General features: G+C 36.4%; 1 protein-coding gene across 1 annotated transcript; it reads right to left on the bottom strand.

The window, feature by feature from the left end:
• Window positions 1-24,241: 24,241 nt before the first annotated feature.
• Window positions 24,242-26,099, bottom strand: LOC128239780 (uncharacterized). Its single transcript, XM_052956205.1, has 2 exons — window positions 26,009-26,099; window positions 24,242-25,554 (listed from the first exon to the last, which is right to left on the bottom strand). Exons 1-2 carry the CDS (start codon window positions 26,085-26,087, stop codon window positions 25,094-25,096), a joined length of 540 nt encoding a protein of 179 aa, XP_052812165.1. The 5' UTR covers window positions 26,088-26,099; the 3' UTR covers window positions 24,242-25,093.
• Window positions 26,100-26,726: the final 627 nt, after the last annotated feature.

The following is a 26,726-nucleotide window of genomic DNA, read 5'->3' as shown; positions in this document are numbered from 1 at the left end:
GAGGATCTGGCAGTCCTGATGAGTCATAGAGCTGCCACCGCAGATCGCTTTAACGATGTGCGATCAAAGCGAATGACGACCAGGAAAGTGCCCTGTTGCAGCACGCCCTGCGGGAAGGTATATTTAATTGATTTAATACATAAACTGTCATATTGTTAAGAAGACACTTATACAAATAATAATACAACCTAATTACCAAGTTTACAATTTTCCTTCATGGTAACGTATTTAGCCATACTTATTTCAGAACCACAACCGTCTCAAAGCTCCGCCTTAGACCTCCTATCTCGGGACAGCAGCATCCGGTTGAGCCCTGAAAGTCACACCGTGTTGGGTGACTTGGAGGTATGGTATGAAAATGATCTGGAAGTCATTCCCTTAACAGTCTTGATACAATCTGGTAATTTATTTGAATACAATTAACATTTAATTACTTGAAGGAACACAATTAGCACGCCCTACTAAAGGCTGTTAAAACTAGTAAGGCCATATACTAATTATGAAAAAAAAACAAGAATGCTGGGATATTTGGTAATCATAAATAAATAACGATGCCACAGAGTGGGAACATTGTTAAAAGAGATTTGGGTGAGAGAGCTTCTTGTATTGTGGCCACTTTTCAGCCAAGCAGCGGAGGGTAAGTTAACGACCATGCCTGTCAATTATAATAAGAAACGCTGATCAGAGCAGACATTATTTTGGTGGAAGTACATTCGGAGCTCGCGGCCATTTTTTTTCGAAAATATATTTACCAAAAAGTGCCTTCTTCACGCCGATTAGCATCTACTTAACGATATCATATATTGTGATATATGCTATGTCGGAAGTCAACATTTTAGTTTCTTTAAGCACTTCGACAAGCCTTTCCAAAATAATGTTTTGACAGTGCTCCGTCAGAGGAAGGTTTTGTGAAAATAAACTATAAAAGGCGGGGCGACTGTAAGCGTCGTAGACTGCGCTATGATTCATTTAAAGTGGTTTGAAGTCTTCATTCAAAACAAAATATTGCCTTCCGACGAAGCATTTTATCACGCGGTATACTGACACTGGATATGTCTATACAAATAAGTCACAGCATCTCATTTCTAATTTTAGACATGGCACGACCGTTGAACGTTTGAAAAAGAAGAAGAAAATATGCTTGATCGAAAATTTAGTAATACTGACAAATTATATACGTCAAAGTGTACCCTTTCTTAACCCATGCCGTCTAGTGTTTTGTGCCAGTAAACTAACCAAGGAGATAGCCCCATCCCATCCAAGAAACAAATGGAAGTGTTTTTGAGCAGATGGTGTAAGAACTAAGTTTGCACTCTAGAAGATATGCTATGTAATCAATCGTATGTAGTTTAAACTTACATACAATTTTTTTTAGACGAACTTCTTCAATCCCCCAAACAAACCCCTGGCCTAACCGAGCTAATGGAAGTGGAAAAGCGGGCGGTCGAAGAAAATGGTAGTGGAACAGCGAGTGGGTCCCAGCCAATAGTAGTGAAACAGCGAGCGGGTCCCAGTCAATGGAAGTAGAACAGCAAGTGGCACAGTAATCGGATCCCAGTCAATGAAAGTGGAACAGAGGGCGGGTCCCAGCCAATGGGAATGGAACTGCGACGGGTCCCAGCCAATGGTAGTGGAAAAGCGAGGCGGGTCCCAGTCAATTGCGTAATCATCCATTGATTGTGGCCCTTAAAGTCCCAGACCATTCGACCAATTAGAGAGAGGTTCTGATCGAGGAGCTGATCACCTCATCGGTCGTGTCAGAATACCTGTTGTAAGTAGTTTCAATACCTATTCAAAATGGTTGTCAATAACCTAATATTTTTGTATAACACATTTGTAAAGGACAACCATAGTGTTGGGCACTAATTTGCTGCTAAGGCTATTTCACTACTGTTGTAAACATATATCTATTTGAGTAATAGCATGCATGTAATGATTGTAAATTGATCGGTTACTTTTGAACAAAAATTTCGTTGCAGAACAACTCCAGTCGCCACTGTCAGGATGTTGAGGGGTAGTCTGTTTCCGGAGAAATCCGAAAAACAGATCATAGACCAGTTAAGAAACAGTATCTGGCAGAAGCGCTATGGACGGCACCTGACTTACGAAGAAATTAACTCTTTTTCAATGTTAGACGACCAAGGTTTCTTTTTTATCTTCGATTATGTGGCCACAATTGATTGAAAAATAGTTGTGTATGAATTTAAAGATAAACTATTAGATACTGTAAACAAGATTTGGCTCTGTACGCTAAACAATAGTTCAGTCTTAACTATGTAAAAAACACTTCTTTACAATAAGAAAACTGCAACAGTCTTAGTAGCCATAAGGAGATTTGGGATATATAGACGGCAATTTCAAATCATCATAAATAACACCTTATATTAACCACATTGTATCTGAAGTGCTTATTGTATGACAACGACATATTAACATATTGATCAACTGTATTATGTAAAATGATGTTGATCATGATTGTACATTTATAGTTTATTTTGTAAAACGGCGACAAACAGGCCCATGGGGCTGTATGTTCTCCTGTTGTCTTTATACTTCCATTTACTGATGTATAAAACACTTATAATAAACAAAACGGTAATAAACAATTAACTAACTTGCTGGCTGCCTTGCTTGCTTGCTTTTTTGCTTGCTTGCTTGCATGCTTGCATGCATGTATGCTTTCTTGCTTGCTTGCTAGCTGCCTAGCAGGCTGGCTAGCTTGCTTGCTTGCTTACTTGCTTACTTAGTAATAGTTCAGCCTCTTATAAGTGTTGCAATCAATCTGTTATTTTACAATTTCTTAAACACATGTGGTATTGTAAAATCCCTACAGGAACAGCGAGAAATACTTTTAATGAGGCAAAATATAACAATTCAATTAGGTATTAAATACCAGGTGCTACATTTTACATATATTGGCGGAAAATAAACAGTATCATATTTGCCTTATATTCTGCCTAATAGAGTCTTTTTTGTAACTGATACAGAATAAAAAACATAAAATTATACTTTGGAACAACGGACGGCATTACATAACGCCTAACATTCACGATAAGGATTGGTGATTTTTATTTAACATAACAGATGGGGCATCTTATAAGTTACATAGTCAAGTATTTATTTATTCATTTACACGTCTCATTTATACGTTGATATGATATATAAAACCATGTATGTATATGTAGACGATGTATATTGCACACGTCTGAATGAACTGACTGTTCTGTTCTGTTCTGATTAAATTGTATATAATAAATAGTAGATAACTTTTGAGCCCAGTAAATACTCCGTGAACTGTACATATGTCGACGTGTTATATCATATAGAATTACTATACATGTCAGTATTATTATGGGTACTCAGCCTATTCTCAAAACAACATCCAAAGTTAAACGTTGTCAAGTTAATATAGTATCCCCAGCCAACCCGAAATGTTATGGCTTCATTCCCACGAGAGGTACATGGCTTCCATAATTAGACATAGACATTGCCCATTTTGACTTCCAGTCGTCAATGGAAGCCGGCCGCCGAGAGCCTGAAGATGTTAGTAGAAGAGTTACCCCATTTTGACATTTGACCCCGGCCAAGATTCCACCATTACCGTTTAAACACGCATACATATTATTCATTTGAGCTTCTGGCCACCAACGGCCGTTAAAAGCCGGCGGGATGTTTGTATACCATTTGACGGGGATTATTTGTACGCACATACCTAAAACTTTTTAAGCAAGTATCTCGAAAGTTGACACTCAAAATAACGAAATACCCAAATAACGTAAAGCATAATGCAATATCAGTCAATACCAACATTGCCCGGCGCTCTCGTACGAACGGACTGACTTACATGCATGCATTTTGTACATATTTAGATAAGGTTTACTACTGACTTCAAGCACATGAATTTTCATTATTGTAGTACTCATTATAAAGCTAAACGAAAGAATCCTATCTAGAACAAGTCTATAAATACATTGAAAAGATCTCATAGACTAAAACGCGACTAGGTACTATGTTAGGTTAACATGGACACACGAACATTTTTTATTGCATGCATGTCTACATAGTCCAGTGTGTGTATACCACGTGATAAATTGCGTCATAAATGCTAATTCGGAAGGCCATATTTTGCTTCAAATGCAGACTTTAAACAAATATATCTTCACTATTTCTTCACCATATTAGATGAAACATAGCGCAGTCTACGCCTCTTACGGAACCCCGCCTTAGGCCTTTTACCAGCGTTTGATTGAGAGTTTTGTTTTTCCAAACACTTCGAAAAACCTTTTCCAAATACGGCCGTCTGACGGAGCACTGTCAAAATATTATTATAGAAACAGGTTTGTTGAAGTGTTTGAGGAAACTAATCACCTAATCAAACTTCGGTAATAATACGAAGGCGGTGCTCTTTAAATGACATATACTGCCCTTTGTTTTATCTAAAATGGTGTATTTAAAGAAAAGTTATCTTTGATTTAAGTCTTCATTTTATGCAAAATGTTGCCTTCCGACGTAGCACATATGAAGTAATTTATCACGTGGTATACACACACTGTAGTCGTCAAGGGCATGCATATACAGTGTGTGTATACCACGTGATTAATTACTTCACATGTTCAACCTGTTTCCATAATAATGTTTTGACAGTGCTCCGTGACAGTGTTTGTTGATATGTATGTTGTTTGTTGACACGTATGTTGTTTGTTGATATGTTTGTTTGTGTTGTTTGTTGATATGTGTGTTGTTTGTTGATATGCATGTTGTTGTACTATGAGTCTGACTTTGGCCCTGTGTATGTGCACTGGGATTAAATTTAAGCTAACGACTACTTGTATCTGTAGTTGTTCATATAAATACGACTAATTCAAAACCGAACCTGACAGGAAGGACAATGGTTCATCAGTGTTGTGTTCAGTGGCAGCACTTCATTGCTGAATTTTTATGAAATGTTACATTATCTCAATACTTTGCTGAAAATTATAATTTTATATTCGATTATTTATTGCTCTTCGCAATATAGCAAAATATAATAAAAAGGGAAATTGCTTTCAGATATTGTTCTCCGTATTCTTGGAATTATTCTTGGAATTGGAAACTGTCGCCTCCCCGCATAGAAAGACTGATGCAAGTCACGTCAGTTTTTTATTTGTCTCTGTGTTCCCACTGGAATGATTGTCAACTTTGTCGCCACATTCAGGATATATCAATCATATATATTTCATCACTCGAAACATTTCCTCGATTTGCTGTTACCTCGATAGTGTTGTTTGTATAAATGGCATTTCGACAGCGATGCTTAATATTGAAAACAAATGGATGTAGATGGATGAGTAGAAGGAGAGAGGTTGGCCATTGTGCCTAAAAAGGCAAACATTGTGAATGCATATATAAACATATTTTAAGACTAGAAACGTAATCTGCGTTTCGCTATAACAAACAATATTTTATACATTCTGCCCATTTGCCCACGCTTTTTGATAAACGTATAAATTGCTCAACATATCGCTCAGTAACCGAGTATAGTGTACATATTTTCCCTTAGCCTGTGCTATGTTTTGTAAAAATTGAAATGAAGATAACAAACTTACAGCGATCATCCTATCTGAATCAAGGTGTTTTTGCTTTCTGCAATAACCAAATGTGACGTCACAAACCACATGGTATGTCAATAATTAAATAGTTTCGAACATTCATTCAAGTACAAATCAACACCAAAATGGTCACTGGAAATTGGTGTCGAATCGATTTATAAATATTTTACGTTCTGAAAATGTTTTACCTATAAACGCTAAGTCACGTGATTAATCAAAAATCAAATGATGTGTCGATATATGTTTTACTTATATATTATATATCTCCCTGATACTTACATATTTGATGCAATTCTTCCAGTCAGTCTCCCAAGTAATCGGAACTTGTCCCGTCTAAATTTATTTGTAAACATGTTTCCTGAAGCAAATTTATACTATGTAAGCAAACATACATTGCATCATTCGATTATTTTATTACTAGAGTTCACGGATTTGCAAACATTGTAAGATAAACGGATTTCATAGCAGCAATGAATGGTAAGAAATCATTGTTTCAAAGGATGAGACGTTGACGAATTTCTAAACGGAGCTTATATGATATATACTTTTAATCCTGAATCAGAATATATAATTGGAATATTCGAAAGCCTTTAAGGTTAATGTTAAAAATACTGAACTTCGCTTTGAATGCCTGGTAATGTACTGTATTCAATGTCTTAGATTGTATCTCTTCAAAGTAGAAATTATAGACACGAAATCAAACCTTGGAGTAAAGTAACTGCTTTCCGTTTAATGTTTTTTTTTAATGCTGATAATATTCCTTGTACAAATAATTCATTAACTAATTACCAAGGTATTGGGTTAAACCTTTCGATGAATCACATCATTTGAACGTAATGAAAAAAGGTCTGGCGATGTCAAAAAGTAAAAAAACTTATCCATAAACAAACATTCTTATCAGTCTTTGTTAAAGGGGCTGTACTCCTTATGATGAAATAGCAAAAAAAAAGGAAAATTGTTCAAAACTGACTTAAACTTGGTATCGATGTGTACAATGCATTGTAACTTACTAGCTGAAGTACCACTTAATTTACAATAATATGTAATTAATGTTTCGCAGATTTTTCGTATTTTTCCATTAAAGAAGATTACTAGGTATGTCTACCTAGTAGAATTAATTCCTTATGCGTGATTGGTTAGTCGATGTTATCACGTGATATTACTATGTTAGGTCTATAGCTTAACTATTCCAACCGATCAAGGTAAGCGTTCGTAGCACAGTGGTTACAACATTGTACTGCAACTTTGGCGACACCGGTTCGAACCCGATCTCCGACTTGATTTTTTTTTTAACATTTTGGTATTTTTTTTTATAATTATGATATCAAAGAGTAAAACATTTTATTAAATAATTGTCCTGAGATTCGTTACAGAAAAAAACTTTTTTTTTTGGTGCCAATCTAGTGTAGAGTCCCTTTGAACGTAAACCGTAAGTGTTCTTCTGTTAGAGAGCTACTATAATTGTATTCATTCATGAATAAATAATAATAGAAACCAAATTGACGAAGAGGTTGGAATGTATGTTTTTGTTTTGTGTATCAAATTGCCAACAATGTTCAGACCTCGCTGTTTCTCCTTCCAGTACTTTTAATGGGCATAGTAAACTAAATATAGTTAACCAGGTATTGTAAACCTGGTATCGTTTTAAACTGTTTTATTTTTAAATTAGTCTTGTTCAACTGTTTTTGTTAAATTGGTGGTGTTACATTAGTTTTGTTTTTGGCACTAAATTGGTTTCATCAATATTTAATTATCATAGCTAAACTGGCAATGTTAAATTGGCATTATTATTTTGCATTCTTAATTCAGCGTTGCCTGTTTTGTTGCGATTGTCACTTTGTACGTAAGCATATTTGACCTTATCACCCGAACTGACAACGATCATAGGCGTTGTATTCTTGTTAATCTACAACTGAAGGATATTGTAGCATTTTACCCTGAGCTGTGCAAGTGTTAGATGTGTAGGAGGAATGTAGTTTGTACAAATATGTGTGTTCTAAGAAAATACGTTACTTTGACGCTAAATTCTAATTTTTAATATCGGCGGTTGTTTTCAGAGATGTTACTAGTATTTGTTAAAAAAATATCCGAGAACTATTACTTTCATAACTGTTTAAAATATGTTTGGTCATAACAATGATACTCTTTTATAGGAATAAGTGCAGTTGTATGAAAAAAATAAACTTTAGGTCAGTGCCCAAATGAAACTGACCGGGAGACAAACATGACAAACACCACAAACATGACAAACACGTGTTCACTTCTTGTGGAGCAAAGAATAGTGAACTTGCGCATCACAACGAGTTTCAATAAAGAAAAGATACGACTTTAGATGAAGCAGACGAGACTAGAAGGAAAATTGTGGCCTTTACCAAATGTGTCTAGATACAGCACCTCATTGCTTAGACTTTATGTAATGTAGCATTTCTACAGTGTATTTGAAATACTTTTTTTTGCAATTTACAGATATAATTATTAAGGAACTAAAAAGGAAATCGCGTTTTTATCTCCCTTTCTTGTTGAATTGAACATTGTCACGCATTGGTTTTATTATGGGAGAGCATATGATATTTTCTTAATCCTGCTGAGTTCCCGATCAGAACATGATGCGCATGTTTCGGGTTAAAAGGCGGCTATTTCCTTAAAAAACCTCAAATTTGTAACACTTTAGAAAGGTTGTTGTTCAAATATGAAGCACGTCGCTGCAAGTGTCTGCTTATGTGTTTAAACTGTACTAAATGCATTATTCCTTTAAAACACAATTACTGACAAAAGGCATTGGAGGAAATAACTGCTGTCCGTTTTATGTCCTTCTTTAGATGGCCCATTTTGGCTTTTATGCAATGCATAAACGAATTAGGAGAAATTTATGTGAAACCTCGCATGGCAAACAATTGAAAGTGATGACTGTCGCTGATCTATCGCGACTGTTCTTGATGTCAATAAATAATATTCTTTGAATAAAGTATGCCGTTGCTAAAAAGCATTGAGTTTATCTCTTTCCAATCCATCATTATTACACATTTAGCGAAACTTGTTCTTGTGTTCCTGCGAAGTGTTTAAGTTGCCTATCTGTTTATTGTATATCAGCGCCTTTGCGCATATAATTTGGTAGCTGATAAAGACTTGTCTTCCAAAGGCGTCAATATCCTTTACAAATAACGTAACATGTGTTTGTTAAAAAGGTAGATGTTTGAAATATTTTATTTTATTATCGCTGATAACGTTTTCATAGAATTATACTTTCACAACAAATATTCTGTGCGAAACTAGTCCCGTGCTGATAATGCCATGTGTGCTAAAACAAGCTCGAAATGTGAAAGCAATGCCACGTATTTGCTCGCTTTGGGGTTAATCTGTCTTACTTACAAATGTAATTACATCAAATTGTGAGCATTGAATCAGATAAATATGTTTCAACATATTTACCATTTTAAGACTAAAGTGGAGTGGTAAACAAAAGTGAAATCGTTTCTTAATTGAGACGAAATATCTCGTTTTTTTAAGTCTCTCTTTTTGTTTTCAGCAATAGATTTTGATGGAAATAAAATAGTATAAAGGTATGTTCCTAAGGAAGTATCTATAAGAAATATAAATATGTTTAACAAACAATGTGACTGGGTGTTTATTTTTGGTATAGACAGGTTGTGCAGTTTTAAGAAGAATGTAGAACAATGTTTTGTTGTTGCATCAGTACCATTAATACCATTGATGTTCTTGTTAAAACGCTAAGAAAAATGACACTACTTTTTCGCCAACTTATAACAATTAAAACACCATAATTAAGGACAAACTTCATTTTGTACAACAGTTTTGTAATTTGAATGGTTTGTGTAGTAACATGACAGAAATTTCATTACTCCCAGTAGTTTACGATAGATTTTACCTGTAAAATATATTGCAACTGAGTTGCTTGTGAAGTGCACAATCAATGGTCGGGTGAATAAAAAGGTGAACGTGAAAATTGCATTTCTGAACACACACGCACGCACGCACGCACGCACACACGAACGCACACACGCAGGCACGCACGCACGCAAACATGCACGCACGAACGCACATGCTGATCTGTATAAAATAATTCGTTTTAAAGGACATTCAATTGAAACTTTACGGATCATTATATATCAGGATGCAATAAAACTTTACATCTGTTAAAACAAATGTTAGTTAGCAGATGTAGGCTACACTATACTTCAGATTTATGGAACACAAAATAGCAATTTTTTCCCTATATTGCGTATTAACGATGCATCATTGTGAATACGGCAGAACAAGAAAGGACCTAAATAAAAACAATTGGTTATCTCTAGTGACGATAAAAGTGATGTATGCGGATGTTAGTTATATTACAATATCTAGAAATGTTCGTTGCATTTACATTCAAAGATGTTGTTTAATAAAAATGTATTTCTTTTTCTAATTTCAGCCTAATTTTTGCCTCAATATGTGGTAGGCAAAACCACAGGCAGTTTATGCAAACATTGGTAAAGTGTCAAGACAAAATTGTAAGTAGGGTTAAGGTACATGACCACGTTCCTCCGAAAAATATGAATGTCGACCGATTTAAATGAAACTTGGAACAAACAATCGTCAATGATTCTTCTTTAACGAGGTGTCCGCTAGGTGGCGCTGTAAATCAACAAACAACGGGATTTAAAAAATAAATAAACACACCTCGTTAAAGTAGGGTCATTGACGATTGTTTGTTCCAAGTTTCATTAAAATCGGCCGACATTCATATTTTTCAGAGGAACGTGGTCATGTCCCTTAAATACTTTATTTGATTTTCGAACAACATTTGATTTCAAAGGAAAAAGTACTGAAAGATAAGGAGTAGTTCCATGTGACCTAATATTTGAGATTCAAAAGAACATTGTTCATTTTCCTTTTGATAATTGATTATATTATATGAACTTTATTAATAATATTAGAGTTTTTTAAAGTAAATTATGGATGTATTTGTCTTCCTTATTTGACAATCTATCTTAACATTCGAACGTTGCAAATAATTGTTGATTTGAAAGTCTATAGTATCTTGGAACTAAAATATATGTGCATACCGTCAAAGGTCTCTAACGTTGAGCTAGATGTAACTGTGTTAAAATATAATTTTCTGGGTTCAGCTGCCGATCCTGCCTCAAATATACGATACTATTCATAAAGTTTACTATTTCGTTTTTATATCTCGCAAGATATTGGACATTTTATAAACTTTTATTTTAATTTTCATTGTGTTCTTCCTCACGCATGCGCGCAGGTAGTCTTAAGACCGCAAACTCCAACGAACTACTTCTTTTCATGTCGTATTAACCAATTTATTGTCTCAATGCGCTCCATGTTTAGCAGAATGACGTCGAAACCATAAAAATAGATTAGTTGTTTTGCAGTCCGAGTATGAGTTCTACCTTGTTCGGCTATTTCAGCGCTGTATTTCTGTATCCCGGCGTTTTATTTTTAGCAGAATATAAATATTTTTAGATCGCTATATTTATCAGATTAATGTGGGTCAAAATAATAGAGGCTCTGGTAGGAAGGTAACATAATGATATTCACTCTGACTTTATCCCAAGATGTTCCAGAAATTTTTACCGACCGTAAGTGTCCCATCGCCTGCAGGGTTTGTTATTATAACCTGACATGACCCTGAAGTACCTTTATTTGTAATGGTGTATTTTAATATTACTTTTATGAGATAAGAAACGTGAATGATTGTCTGAGTGTCAAAAAAGTTATATCTCAGGTTTCGCGTTGCTAATGCTTCAAATATTATGATTTGCCTGCTATACACTAACAAATAAAATCATTTTCCTTAAACAATTAAAACGTGTATGTTAATAAAACTTGCCTTACCTATGATATCTAATCAAAGCACCGATAAAACTTTAGAAGTGATTGAAAGGGGCATGCACGTCGACTGAAGTGATAAGCTGTTCAGTTTGAATGTAATTATTGCTGAAGTTGTTTGTAAACAAATGATTTTCCTTAAGCTAAACGTGTATGTTCATAAAAGGAAATGATATATATGATGTATCATACTTTTCAATCGTATGATATCTAATCAAAGCAACGAAAAACCTTTAGAAACGATTGAAAGGAGCATGCATTGTTACATTAAATACATGAAAATGGGGGATTACGACGATTGAAGGGACGTTAACATAAACAAAATGACACAAGACGCCATAGCAAATATATATATATATATATATATATATATATATATATATATATATATATATATATATATATATATATATATATATATATATATGCTTGTTTCCTCGCTCAATATTTGCACAAGCACTCTTGACCCTCGGCACAGATTTCACTTATATATAAAAAAAAATTATGTGCCCTTCACCCATTCCCATTGTTCAAATAAAATTTGCAACTCTCACATATTTGCCCGCAGATAGTCTTTCAGCGCATTCGCGCTTTAACTCTTGCTCCGGCTATATTCATGCGTTTTCATGTGATGTTTGTATAAATGATTGAGTGCTCAATATCAGTTTGTTTGCAATAATTTACTTTATTTGTACATTGTTTTCTGGTTGATGCTATCTTTGATGAGGTCTATGTTTCGAATTCTGATTTTTTTATATTAATTCTGGAACAAGATTGAGGCAATGGCTATAAAAACTAATTTAAGTCCCAAGAAGACTCGTTTACCAGTGGACTGACCGCTTTAATGCGACAATCCCATCATATATCGGTAAAGCCATTTTAACATTGTCGTTTTGGTCATTCCCTTGTGCCTCATATTTTTTTAATGTTCTTCTTCTTGGTTTCTCCCTGTATTTGTCATGGCATAAGTTATTCTATTTATCAAGTTATTAATACAATAAAACACATATCAAATAAAAATGTAGGTTCCCTTTTGTTTATTGTAATTACTATATTGATTCATCAGTACGCTGGCTTTGGCGGTATTAAAAGTAATACGTGCTTTTAATAGTTTTATTTCACCCTTTTTCTAAAACGTTACTCAAGACTTGGAATATTGCGGAGTAAAACATATTTTTATTATGTCGGATGTTGAAGAACAAAGTTTGACACACCTCCCAAAATTTTAAGCTCGATATCATTTCTCAGACTTGGATTTCAAAATGTAAGCTTTCATTATTGCTTAACATCTCTTTGCAACGATTACTATCATGTCCAAGTAAGAATGCTAAGTAAAGGGTATATTTTGCGTGTTTAAGTCGAGATTAGCTTCTTCATCGATCTGATAGGAAAGTTTTTGGAACACTACGGGAAAAACATGAATGTAAGCAAATCGTTTGTATACAACAGATATCCCAACACGATTATGGACACAATGTCAGATTAATCAAATTATATATCGTTGTCTTTTCCTATATTTGCAACACAGTTTCCACATATCAAACAGTTTTTTTCATGGAACATTTTAAAATTATAGTCTTTATAGAGTATATTGGGTGTATTATGTTTCGTAAAAATAGTTTTGTAAACAAATCGGATTTAATATTTGGTAAATGGAAGATAGAAGTGATTAACGATTAATATGTAAAGGCGTTTACGTTTTGTTTGTCTATTGAACAGATGTTCAAACTACAAGTGTATACCACACCATACCCTTTTATCAAACTCCACCAAGTAACAATGAAGGGAAAAGGTAGTTATGGCCAAACAAAAACTGATTGTGTTGGTGGTCAATGACTTACAATGAACATATATAGTGATTGTATTGTATTTTATTAGGTAAACACATTCTCAAAGAACAAATAACAACTATTTTCTGTTGTTAGTATTTGAGTTGACATCCGTCACTATCATTGAAGCAGTGAATGTGTTGCCAACCTTACTAACTTTCGAATAAATTTTGGTGTTGCCACCCTTTTCTAACTATTAAAGAAATTTTTGTGTTGCCATCCTTTACTAACTTTCGAATAAATTTTAGTGTTGCCACCCTTTACTAAATATTAAAGAAATTTTGGTGTTCCCATCCTTTACTAACTTTCGAAGAAACGTTGGTGTTGCCATCCTTTACTAACTATTAAAGAAATGTTGGGGTTGCCATCCTTTACTAACTTTCGTTTGAAATTTTGGTGTTGCCATCCTTTACTAACTTTCGTTGAAATTTTGGTGTTGCCATTCTTTAATATCTATCAAAGAAATGTTGGTGTTACCACCCTTTACTAACTATTAAAGAAATGTTGGTGTTACCAACTTTTACTAATTATTAAAGAAATGTTGATGTTACAACCCTTTACTTACTATCGAATAAATGTTGGTGTAGCCATCCTTTACTAACTATCAAAGAAATTTTGGTGTTGCCATCATTTACTAGCTATTCAAGAAATGTTGGTGTTGCCACCCATTACTAACTATCGAAGAAATGTTGGTGTTGCCATGCTTTACTTACCAGTGAAGAAATGTTTGTTTTGCAATCCTTTAATTACCTTTGAAGAAATAATGGTGTTGCAATCCTTAGCTAATTATTGAAGAATTGTTGATGTTGCCATCATTTACTAATAAATGGAGCAGTGTTTGTTTTTAATCCTTTACTAACTATAAAAGCAATGTTTGTGTTGCAATCCTTAACTTACTTTTGAAAGAGTGTTTGTGTTGCCATCCACTACTAGTCATTGAGGCAGTGTATCCTTAACTTACCACTGACGAGGTGTTTGTGTTGCCACACACTACTAGCCATTGAGGAAGTGTATCCTTAACTTACCACTGACGAGGTGTTTGTGTTGCCACCCACTACTAGCCATTGAGGCAGTGTATCCTTTACTTACCACTGACGAGGTGTTTGTGTTGCCACACACTACTAGCCATTGAGGCAGTGTATCCTTAACATACCACTGACGAAGTGTTTGTGTTGCCATCCACTACTAGCCATTGAGGCAGTGTATCCTTTACTTACCACTGACGAAGTGTTTGTGTTGCCACACACTACTAGCCATTGAGGGAGTGTATCCTTTACTTACCACTGACGAGGTGTTTGTGTTGCCATCCACTACTAGCCATTGAGGCAGTGTATCCTTTACTTACCACTGACGAAGTATTTGTGTTGCCATCCACTACTAGCCATTGAGGCAGTGTATCCTTAACTTACCACTGACGAAGTGTTTGTGTTGCCATCCACTACTAGCCATTGAGGCAGTGTATCCTTAACTTACCACTGACGAAGTGTTTGTGTTGCCATCCACTACTAGCCATTGAGGCAGTGTATCCTTTACTTACCACTGACGAAGTGTTTGTGTTGCCACCCACTACTAGCCATTGAGGGAGAGTATCCTTTACTTACCACTGACGAGGTGTTTGTGTTGCCATCCACTACTAGCCATTGAGGCAGTGTATCCTTTACTTACCACTGACGAGGTGTTTGTGTTGCCACCCACTACTAGCCATTGAGGGAGTGTATCCTTAACTTACCACTGACGAAGTGTTTGTGTTGCCATCCACTACTAGCCATTGAGGCAGTGTTTCCTTTACTTACCACTGACGAAGTGTTTGTGTGGCCACACACTACTAGCCATTGAGGCGTTCCTTTACTAACCATTGACACAGTTACCTTTGAAGCAGTATTTGCGTTGCATTCCTTTACTTACCATTGAAGCAGTGTTTACGTTCCGTTCCCTTACTTACCATTGAAGCGGTGTTTGCGTTTCGTTCCTTTACTTACCATTGACGAAGTGTTGTGTTGCATTCCTTTACTTACCATTAAAGTAGTGTTTGTGTTGCGTCCCCTTACTTACTATTGAAGCAGTGTTTGCGTTGCGTTCCTTTACTTACCATTGACGAGGTGTTTGTGTTGCCACACACTACTAGCCATTGGGGCAGTGTATCCTTAACTTACCACTGACGAAGTGTTTGTGTTGCCGTCCACTACTAGCCATTGAAGCAGTGTATACTTAACTTACCACTGACGAGGTGTTTGTGTTGCCACACACTACTAGCCATTGGGGCAGTGTATCCTTAACTTACCACTTTCGGAGTGTTTATGTTGCGTTCCCTTACTTACCATTGAAGCAGTGTTTGCGTTGCGTTCTTTTACTTACCATTGACGAGGTGTTTGTGTTGCCACACACTACTAGCCATTGGGGCAGTGTATCCTTAACTTACCACTTTCGGAGTGTTTATGTTGCGTTCCCTTACTTACTATTGAAGCGGTGTTTGCGTTGCGTTCCTTTGCTTACCATTGACGAGGGTTTTGTGTTGCCACACACTACTAGCCATTGGGGCAGTGTATCCTTAACTTACCACTTTCGGAGTGTTTATGTTGCGTTCCCTTACTTACCATTGAAGCAGTGTTTGCGTTGCGTTCTTTTACTTACCAGTGACGAAGTGTTTGTGTTGCCACACACTACTAGCCATTGAGGCAGTGCATCCTTAACTTACCACTTTCGGAGTGTTTGTGTTGCGTTCCCTTACTTACCATTGAAGCAGTGTTTGCGTGGCGTTCCTTTACTTACCACTGACGAAGTGTTGTGTTGCATTCCTTTTCTGACCATTGAAACAGTGTTTGTGTTGTGTTCCCTTACTTACCATTGAAGCAGTGTTTGTGTTGCCATCCTTACCTTACCACTGACGGAGTGTTTGTGTTGCCACCCACTACTAGCCATTGAGGCAGTATATCCTTAATTTACCACTGACGAAGTGTTTGTGTTGCCAACCACTAGTAGTCATTGAGGCAGTGTATCCTTTACTTACCACTGAAGAAGTGTTTGTGTTGCCATCCACTACCAGTCATTGAGGCAGTGTATCCTTTACTTACCACTGACGATGTGTTTGTGTTGCCGTCCACTACTAGCCATTGAGGGAGTGTATACTTAACTTACCACTGACGAGGTGTTTGTGTTGCCATCCACTACTAGTCATTGAGGGAGTGTATACTTAACTTACCACTGACGAGGTGTTTGTGTTGCCATCCCTTACATACCATTGAAGCAGTGTTTGTGTTACCATCCTTAACTTACTATTGAAGGAGTGTTTGTGTTGCCATCCAATACTAGCCATTGAGGCGGTGTATCATTTACTTACCACTTACGGGGTGTTGGTGTTGCCATCAACTACTAGCCATTGAGGCAGTGTATCCTTTACTTACGACTGACGGAGTGTTTGTGTTGCCATCCACTACTTGCCATTGAGGCCGTGTATCATTTACGTACCACTTCCGGAGTGTTGGTGTTGCCATCTACTACTAGCCATTGAGGCAGTGTATCCTTTACTTACCACTTACGGAGTGTTTGTGTTACGTTCCCTTACTTACCATTGAAGCAATGTTTGCGTTATGTTCCTTTACTTACTATTGACGAAGTGTTGTGTTGCATTTCTTTACTTACCATTGACGCCATGTTTGTGTTTCGATCATTTACTTACCATTGAAGCAGTGTTTGTGTTGCCTTCCTTTCTTACTATTGAAGCAGTGTTTGTGTTGCCTTCCTTTAATAACTATCGAAGCAGTGTTTGTATCGTCATCATTAACTTATCATTGGAGCAATGTTTGACTTGCCTTCCTATCCTTACCATTGAAGCAGTGTTTGTGTTGCCTTCCTGTCCTTACCATTGAAGCAGTGTTTGGATTGCCTTCCTGTCCTTACCATTGAAGCAGTGTTTGTGTTGCCTTCCTGTCCTTACCATTGAAGCAGTGTTTGGATTGCCTTCCTGTCCTTACCATTGAAGCAGTGTTTGTGTTGCCTTCCTGTCCTTACCATTGAAGCAATGTTTGGATTGCCTTCCTGTCCTTACCATTGAAGCAGTGTTTGGATTGCCTTCCTGTCCTTACCATTAAAGCAGTGTTTGGATTGCCTTCCTGTCCTTACCATTGAAGCAGTGTTTGTGTTGCCTTCCTGTCCTTACCATTGAAGCAGTGTTTGTGTTGCCTTCCTGTCCTTACCATTGAAGCAATGTTTGACTTGCCTTCCTATCCTTACCATTGAAGCAGTGTTTGGATTGCCTTCCTATCCTTACCATTGAAGCAGTGTTTGTGTTGCCTTCCTGTCCTTACCATTGAAGCAGTGTTTGTGTTGCCTTCCTGTCCTTACCATTGAAGCAGTGTTTGTGTTGCCTTCCTGTCCTTACCATTGAAGCAGTGTTTGGATTGCCTTCCTGTCCTTACCATTGAAGCAGTGTTTGTGTTGCCTTCCTGTCCTTACCATTGAAACAGTGTTTGGATTGCCTTCATGTCCTTACCATTGAAGCAGTGTTTGTGTTGCCTTCCTGTCCTTACCATTGAAGCAATGTTTGACTTGCCTTCCTATCCTTACCATTGAAGCAGTGTTTGTGTTGCCTTCCTGTCCTTACCATTGAAGCAGTGTTTGTGTTGCCTTCCTGTCCTTACCATTGAAGCAGTGTTTGTGTTGCCTTCCTGTCCTTACCATTGAAGCAGTGTTTGTGTTGCCTTCCTGTCCTTACCATTGAAGCAGTGTTTGTGTTGCCCTCCTGTCCTTACCATTGAAGAAGTGTTTGGATTGCCTTCCTGTCCTTACCATTGAAGCAGTGTTTGTGTTGCCTTCCTGTCCTTACCATTGAAGCAGTGTTTGTGTTGCCTTCCTGTCCTTACCATTGAAGCAGTGTTTGGATTGCCTTCCTATCCTTACCATTGAAGAAGTGTTTGTGTTGCCTTCCTGTCCTTACCATTGAAGCAGTGTTTGTGTTGCCTTCCTGTCCTTACCATTGAAGCAGTGTTTGGATTGCCTTCCTGTCCTTACCATTGAAGCTGTGTTTGTGTTGCCATCCTTTTATAACTATCGAAAAAGTGTTTGTATCATCATCATTAACTGATTATTGGAGCAATGTTTGAGTTGCCATTCTTTACTTACTTTTGAAACAGTGTTTGAGTTGCAATGCTTTACTTACTTTTGAAACAGTGTTTGAGTTGCAATGCTTTACTAACTATTGAAACAATAATTGTGTTGCTAACTTATACTAACTCTTGACATAGCGTTTATATTGTCATCCTTTACTAACTATTGAAGCATTGTTTGTACTGTCATCATTGACTTACTATTGAAACAATTTTAGAGTTGCCATTTTTTACTTACTATTGAAACTGTGTTTGGGCTTCCATCCTTTACTTACTTTTGTGTTTGTGTTGTCAACCTTTACTAACCATTGATGCAGTGTTTGTGTTTCCATCCTTTATTTTCCATTTAAGTACTGTTTGTGTTGCCATGCTTTACTTACCATTGAAGTACTGTTTGTGTTGCCATGCTTTACTTTATATTGAAGTACTGTTTGTGTTGCCATGCTTAACCTACCATTGAAGTACTGTTTGTGTTGCCATGCTTAACGTACCATTGAAGTACTGTTTGTGTTACCATGCTTTACTTACCATTGAAGTACTGTTTGTGTTGCCATGCTTTATTTACCATTGAAGTACTGTTTGTGTTGCCATGCTTTACTTACCATTGAAGTACTGTTTGTGTTGCCATGCTTTACTTACCATTGAAGTACTGTTTGTTTTGCCATGCTTTACTTACCATTGAAGTACTGTTTGTGTTACCATGCTTTTCTCACCATTGAAGTACTGTTGGTGTTGCCATGCTTAACTTACCATTGAAGTACTGTTTGGGTTGCCATGCTTAACCTACCATTGAAGTACTGTTTGGGTTGCCATGCTTTACTTACTATTGAAGTACTGTTTGTGTTGCCATGCTTTACTTACCATTGAAGTACTGTTTGTGTTGCCATGCTTTACTTACCATTGAAGTACTGTTTGTGTTGCCATGCTTTACTTACCATTGAAGTACTGTTTGTGTTGCTATGCTTAACTTACCATTGAAGTACTGTTGGTGTTGCCATGCTTTACTTACCATTGAAGTACTGTTTGTGTTGCCATGCTTTACCTACCATTGAAGTACTGTTTGTGTTGCCATGCTTTACTTACCATTGAAGTACTGATTGTGTTGCCATGCTTTACCTACCATTGAAGTACTGTTTGTGTTGCCATGCTTTACTTACCATTGAAGTACTGTTTGTGTTGCCATGCTTTACTTACCATTGAAGTACTGTTTGTGTTGCCATGCTTTACCTACCATTGAAGTACTGTTTGTGTTGCCATGCTTTACTTACCATTGAAGTACTGTTGGTGTTGCCATGCTTTACTTACCATTGAAGTACTGTTTGTGTTGCCATGCTTTACTTACCATTGAAGTACTGTTTGTGTTGCCATGCTTTACTTACCATTGAAGTACTGTTTGTGTTGCCATGCTTTACCTACCATTGAAGTACTGTTTGTGTTGCCATGCTTTACTTACCATTGAAGTACTGTTGGTGTTGCCATGCTTTACTTACCATTGAAGTACTGTTGGTGTTGCCATGCTTTACTTACCATTGAAGTACTGTTTGTGTTGCCATGCTTTACTTACCATTGAAGTACTGTTTGTGTTGCCATGCTTTACCTACCATTGAAGTACTGTTTGTGTTGCCATGCTTTACTTACCATTGAAGTACTGTTTGTGTTGCCATGCTTTACCTACCATTGAAGTACTGTTTGTGTTGCCATGCTTAACTTACCATTGAAGTACTGTTGGTGTTGCCATGCTTTACTTACCATTGAAGTACTGTTTGTGTTGCCATGCTTTACTTACCATTGAAGTACTGTTTGTGTTGCCATGCTTTACTTACCATTGAAGTACTGTTTGTGTTGCCATGCTTTACCTACCATTGAAGTACTGTTTGTGTTGCCATGCTTTACTTACCATTGAAGTACTGTTTGTGTTGCCATGCTTTACTTACCATTGAAGTACTGTTGGTGTTGCCATGCTTTACCTACCATTGAAGTACTGATTGTGTTGCCATGCTTAACTTACCATTGCAGTACTTTTGTGTTGCCATGCTTAACTTACCATTGCAGTACTGTTTGTGTTGCCATGCCTAACTTACCATTGCAGTACTGTTTGTGTTGCTATGCTTTACTTACCAATGACGCAGTGTTGCTTTCCTTTACTTACCTTTGAAAAAGTGTTTGTTTCGCTATCCTTTACTAACCAATGAAACAGTGTTTGAGTTGCCAGCCTTTACTAACCATTTACACAGTGTTTATTTCGCCATCTTTCACTACCCATTGAAGAAGTGTTTGTGTTGACACCCATTATTCTTCACTTGATATAAACACTTTTTTCGATATTACATTTAGAACAAATTCAGTTGGACACATTTTGAGAAAAGACCAAAATAACAAAGACCAAATATCATGGCTATTAACCGCCAGCTCCGCCACTTTACAGAGTCGTAAAGAAAATGAGCTGTCGAGACTTAAATGGTACAGCTATGGCTTGTGGTTAATTCTACACACGTGCGAATGATTTATATTTGATAATTTTATTAAACGGATATATTTCGAAAATCGGAGAAAGAGGTACTGTGGAAGAACACTTTAATTGAAATTTGACTACGATATCCTTTCAATATTGTGCGAACTATCGTGCCAGGAGCATTTTTTCCAAATCGGACTTGTGCATATGTGTAGATCTGCTAGCATTTCAAGTATATTTCATTGCTTACACACACCTTAAGAACCTTATGGCGCATACACATATAGCTGTTATGTATAGTACCTACCCCGGAACACAGCACAACTAACTGGCACTAATTAAAAAAGATGAACACATTATTTATATAAGTGATGGCGCTGTTGCTATAGTGATGGTGTTGTTATGTAATGATGGCGCTGTCGCGTATGTTTTGCGACCGTTGTCACATATAAATTAAACGCTTTTGGTATGAATATGAATATTTTTTAGGGTATGTTTATCATACATTGAAATGCTTGTAATGCCCACCAATTGCGGAAACATTTCCGTACGCGAACTACCTTAATCAAAGTGAAAGCTATTTCAAAATCAGTAGACAGTTTATTTTTAGTTTAAAGGGAGATTAATGTAGGCACTGCCAGACTGATTTCAATAAATTGTAAACGATTTATAGGAACAAACCAAACTTAATTCAGGATTGGAGTTTTACGTGTGCATCAACAATTATCCAATGACATACATGCAATTTTGTATAAAAATATTACTTGAATTTCCTGTCGTAAGTTATATAAATATACCGTCTTGTCTTGTTTCATAAAAAAATATTGTTCGACATTTTGGAGATAGAAGAGTTATAGTTTTAAAGGTCTGTCCACGTCTACTTGCTGCATTATGGCTTGACTTACCGCATCCTCAGTGGTTTAAGTTGAAAAGGGGAGGGTTGAATGAGGTCTTAAGCCAACAAAAATATCTTGGCAACTAATAGTGGTTTTCTAACACCGATGAATGCCATCTAAATCTATACACATCCGCGAGGAAGCGGAGACAGTGATCAACCGCGGTTAAATGCTGACCGACTATGCTTTGCAGTGAATCACCACCATGGGATACACAGAGCCACGAAGTTGACTATCATCCTTTCAGATAGGAAAAAAACAGGTTTTTTGAGATCGAATAGCTTATAAACCGTTCTAGCTATTGCATTTTTCTTATATATTATATTATTGAAGGAATGTAATAAAAAATTGCAATAGCACTGATGTCAATATAGATATGCCTTAAATGTATTGTGATTAATTCAGGGTATGATATTGGAAGACTTGACGGAGGGAACTATATTTTTTTTCGAATTGCTTTCTGGAACATCTTTTTGTTCTATTTATCAACTAGCAGGTCGTACAATTGATTTTCGAACATTTAATACTCAGTTGTTATGAATTATATTTGAAAACCTACACTTCGTAAACTTAGAATATTTAAATTATTATTGACATTTCCGTTGTGGGTTCCTTTATAAGACTGTCCCATTATGTAAAACAACTGAGAAATCACTAAGATTCGTTAAAGCAAGGACCTTCAATGAATATGTAATTCTATTTTAGTTGACTAAATCATTCACAATAATGAAAACAATCACTTTCGTTGTGATAGGGGATGCTCTGTGCTAGAACTCACATTATGGCTACATCAGTAGTGACATATTTGTTTAGAGTGATCAAATACGGCAAAAACAACGATACAAAAGGAACAATAAGAAATATGTAGAAATAAACCACAATACAAGTTGGGTTTGCAAATAGCAAGTTTCCATGCAGTCTTAAACTACATATATTTGTTTTCACGAAAAAGTTAAAAACTTTTATAATGAACAAAGACAAAACGAAACCATCAGTTTTCAGCCATGGACTGTTTTTCTTTTGATTCAAGTATGGTTAATCAGTGGGTAACCTACACCTATCGATTTAGAGGTGTCTCGTTCATAACGGATTTGAAGCATTTCATCGTTACTATCTGCATGAACCCCACTCTACTTGAAAAGTGCAACAAGTTTCTAAGTTTCGAAGTATCCCTTATGACTAGTTGAGACGACCGCTAACAGTGATTTTTATCATCACATTAAAAGTTAGCACCGAAATGAAAACAATCGCAGCAGTGAAAAAAGAAATAACTAATAACTATGGTATAGCGGCATTTCTTACAATCATATGCCGTGTGTCGTATACGTGTATACACCTCATATTGGGGGGTAAGGTGATGGGAAATACGTATTGATTTATGGCATATGATATATGTTATTATATGCCTATCAATTTCCTTTTTCATTTCCAACAGTGAAAAACAGCAAGCCGTATTAAAAAACAGTATCACCATACTGTCCTTTTCTGATTCCGTATCAGTCTAGTACATTATTTTGACATGTTGGAACAAATATATGTCCGGTTTGGTGAGGTAAAATTACGTTGACAACTAACAAATTTCTCGATTTTTCCCCGGTATCCGGAATTCCGGGGTTCCGGTTTTGTAGGGATTTTTTACATTGAAAAAAGAAGGGGAAAACCGGGACTCTGAAAAAAAGTCCGGTATCCCGAGGATTCCGGTTTTGTGGAGTTCCGGTTTAGTGAGTTTCTACTGTACCGTGTTTAGTATAGGACTACTTTGGCATCGCTAAAAATAGGGTGACAAGAAACTGGTTAAACTTGTCAACTTTAGATACATAAAATTACCTAACTTTACTCACGCCACCAGAACCATGTAAATATTCGCAACATTGTTCTTCAAAGAAATATGAAGAAAAGCACGAAGCCGCGAACACTTCTGGACAACTAGTTGTCTGCCAATTCGAAATCATAAATTGTAGCATTATCATAAACATGAGCAGCTCGCAAATACAAAGAAGGAAGCGAATCCGCGTCTCGATAATAATAGGGATTGACTCACGAGCTTCGCGCAATTCTGCATATAATGGTCGTCAAAAAATCCCAGGAACATTCACTTTGTTAAAATGACCTCGTTACGTCTACAGGAAATGAAAATAAGTACCGTTTTTATTTTTGTTGCAACGTGTCCTTAAATAATTAGCTCCGTAATATCCTTGGATGATTGTTACTTATAGATATATAATTGCCCCAGTAGGAAGAACACTTGACCGATGATTTCAAACGGTTTTTAAAATTATGTTGTGATATAATAAAGGTTTTAGAGCTAAAGCCGTCGGGTAATTATTCTTCCTCACTGGGTCAATTATCTACCAAAGGCCATGGTCAACCATGTATCATTCTATAATAAAAATACAATACCAACAAGTCACAATTTTCATTGTAAATTTACATTTTACCGATCCAAGGCGGTACCTAACAATCCTTGATAAACGTATCTTGTTTTTTATATAGTATATATGCACTGTGCTGTTTGTGGAGTTTTAACTTTAACTTGTTTAAGGCTTTGACCGCTGAGCTTGTTTCTGTAGTTTTTCACATAAGTATTGAAATTCAGACCCAGTAATTGATTTTTTTATTTATTACAAACAATAAAATTAAGTAACTTGTTTGCTTTTGAGTCTTTCCAAGACTCGGGAAAACATACATTTTACCCCGTTTTGTCAAGTAAATGTTTTATTTTGAAATCGGAATCGATGCTTAAAGGCATTAATATAAGAAATTTATCGATTGAGATTTCAAAATATATCATTAACGTGACATAACAGTGTCAAATTTCATAGTTGTACATGGTTTAAAATATCGTAATTGATTTTCCTGCGAGTATTTCAGAAATATTCTTTAAATTCTTATGTATTTCCGCTTTACTTCGGAGCCACAGACGAACCCATTTATGTCCTGTGAATGCCAGAGAGTTATTTTGTCTTTTCACCGCCTTGTTGAGAAAGTGGCCACAAGCTTGTCTCACAAGATTCGAGGAATCTGAGACATTTTTACAGATTTTACGAAATCTCTTATCCTGCAAATTGTAGTCAATTTCATCATTGAGGAACGCAACATTTGCGACGTGAATGTAGTGTATAATGTCTTCTGTTAGATATGACACGGTAATCCCGCTGTTGTCATTGTTTATAATGACAGATTTGTTCAATAAACGTTCTTTTACAAAGGAAATAAAGATTTCAGTCAGATACATCGGACCTGTTGCATCCAAGACATTTTTATGGTTCATTGCACCTTCTAGTCCATTCATTAGTGCCTTCATTATCGCATGTTTTTGTCGACAAAACATGGTTGCATTGTTCAACAGTAAGGACATGTTGTACAACAACGCACTGTGTTATATTGGCTCTGGAGGGATAATACATCCGTACTTGTATGTTATCCGGTCAAACGAGCGGTATGCCACAACGTCAAGGTCCAAATACGCACCACCGAATTCATACAACACAACGTAGCGTAACGCGTCAGCTCGCATTATGTTTCTCATGTATTTATCCCAAATAGGAAGCAAATTTGGATGTCTCTCCTTCACTAGTTTCCTAGCTGAGTCATCTGTCCAAAAATGGTATGTCCAGTTGGCGTTCATGTTGACAACGGTGCGAACATGACTCTCCAATTTAGAGGGAATCATGACCGTCTCAAACGTCTGGTGTATGAGGTGTGGAATAAGTGGTTTTCTAGCATCGGCGGGTACAAGAAAATCTTGGAAAACCGACATGTTCAGTTCAACAGGTACAATGATTTCCCGAACGCTTTGTGTCCTTTGTGGAAACGTTTGCATAACACCGCTAGCCATATCTGAAGATAGAAATAACAAATTGATAATTTACTTTCGTATAATCCTCAAGCTCAAATATCTCGAAACATCTTAAGTGTAACGGATATTAACCCTCAAGTATATTAGTATCTTAGTTCATTTAGCCATATCTGTAACACAAACACAGATTTTATTAATGTAATATAGATTATCATGATAAAAATAATTTCCTTCAAGTCTAAAAATTATGTGAAAATAGTTACAAATACAATTTATACCGACCCCGAAATAGTGTGCTTAGCCTAATTCCGCTTTAAGGGAAATCAGAATTTTAAACCAGCGTAGTACGAATAACGGCAATCGATTCAAAAGCTTGATTTAAGCGTGAACCGTAACGAAACATGATTTTATATTTGCTTATTCAAAGTATTATATTTTTTGAAAAATACTTCCTTTTTAAAGAACTTCTTATATAAAATACATGTATATACCAACCTGTCAGCCTAAGCACTGTCACAGAACAAACAACAAATATAATTCCTAAGAGAAAAGTTTTCCTGCGTAACGCTCGCATAATGAGCACGGATAAAATCCCAGTAATATGTCGCATACAAAACACTCAACCTAAAAATACATGACAATGAATTTTATACACGGTAAATATATCCCCTCAACCTAATAATAAATTTAAAGATGACAATAAATGTAATATCGCGGTAAATATACCAACTCAACCTAATGATTTATGTGAAGCTGACAATAAATGTAATATCGCGTCAAATATACCCCCGCTCCATACCCGTATACATGAGTAGTTAAAAAAGATTAGGATGAAGATTGTAAGTATGTTCATACAGAAATATGGGTTTATAGTGGTCTACATTATATTGTGTAAACTACCCAGAAACTGGGCCAGCCACTGTTTATAAACCTGATTCAAATCAATACCAACAGCCCGCTGATTAGCTGATAGTAATGTATGGGCACATTTGAAGTATTCACCCTCCCTTTGAAAAATGATCATGTTGCCCACTAGCAATGGGGAGTACATTAACAGTATACGACGGACAATGTAGATTGCCACTAGCAATGGAGAGTACCTTAACAGTTTACGCCGGACAATGTAGATTTGCCACTAGCAATGGGGGAGTACCTCAACAGTATACGACGGACAATGTAGATTGCCACTAGCAATGGGGAGTACCTCAACAGT

Source organism: Mya arenaria, chromosome 7, assembly GCF_026914265.1.
Source record: "Mya arenaria isolate MELC-2E11 chromosome 7, ASM2691426v1".
In the NCBI taxonomy this organism is placed as follows: Eukaryota; Metazoa; Mollusca; class Bivalvia; order Myida; family Myidae; genus Mya; species Mya arenaria.
Note: the sequence above shows the minus strand (reverse complement) of the source record. Positions and strands in the feature narration are given on the sequence as shown.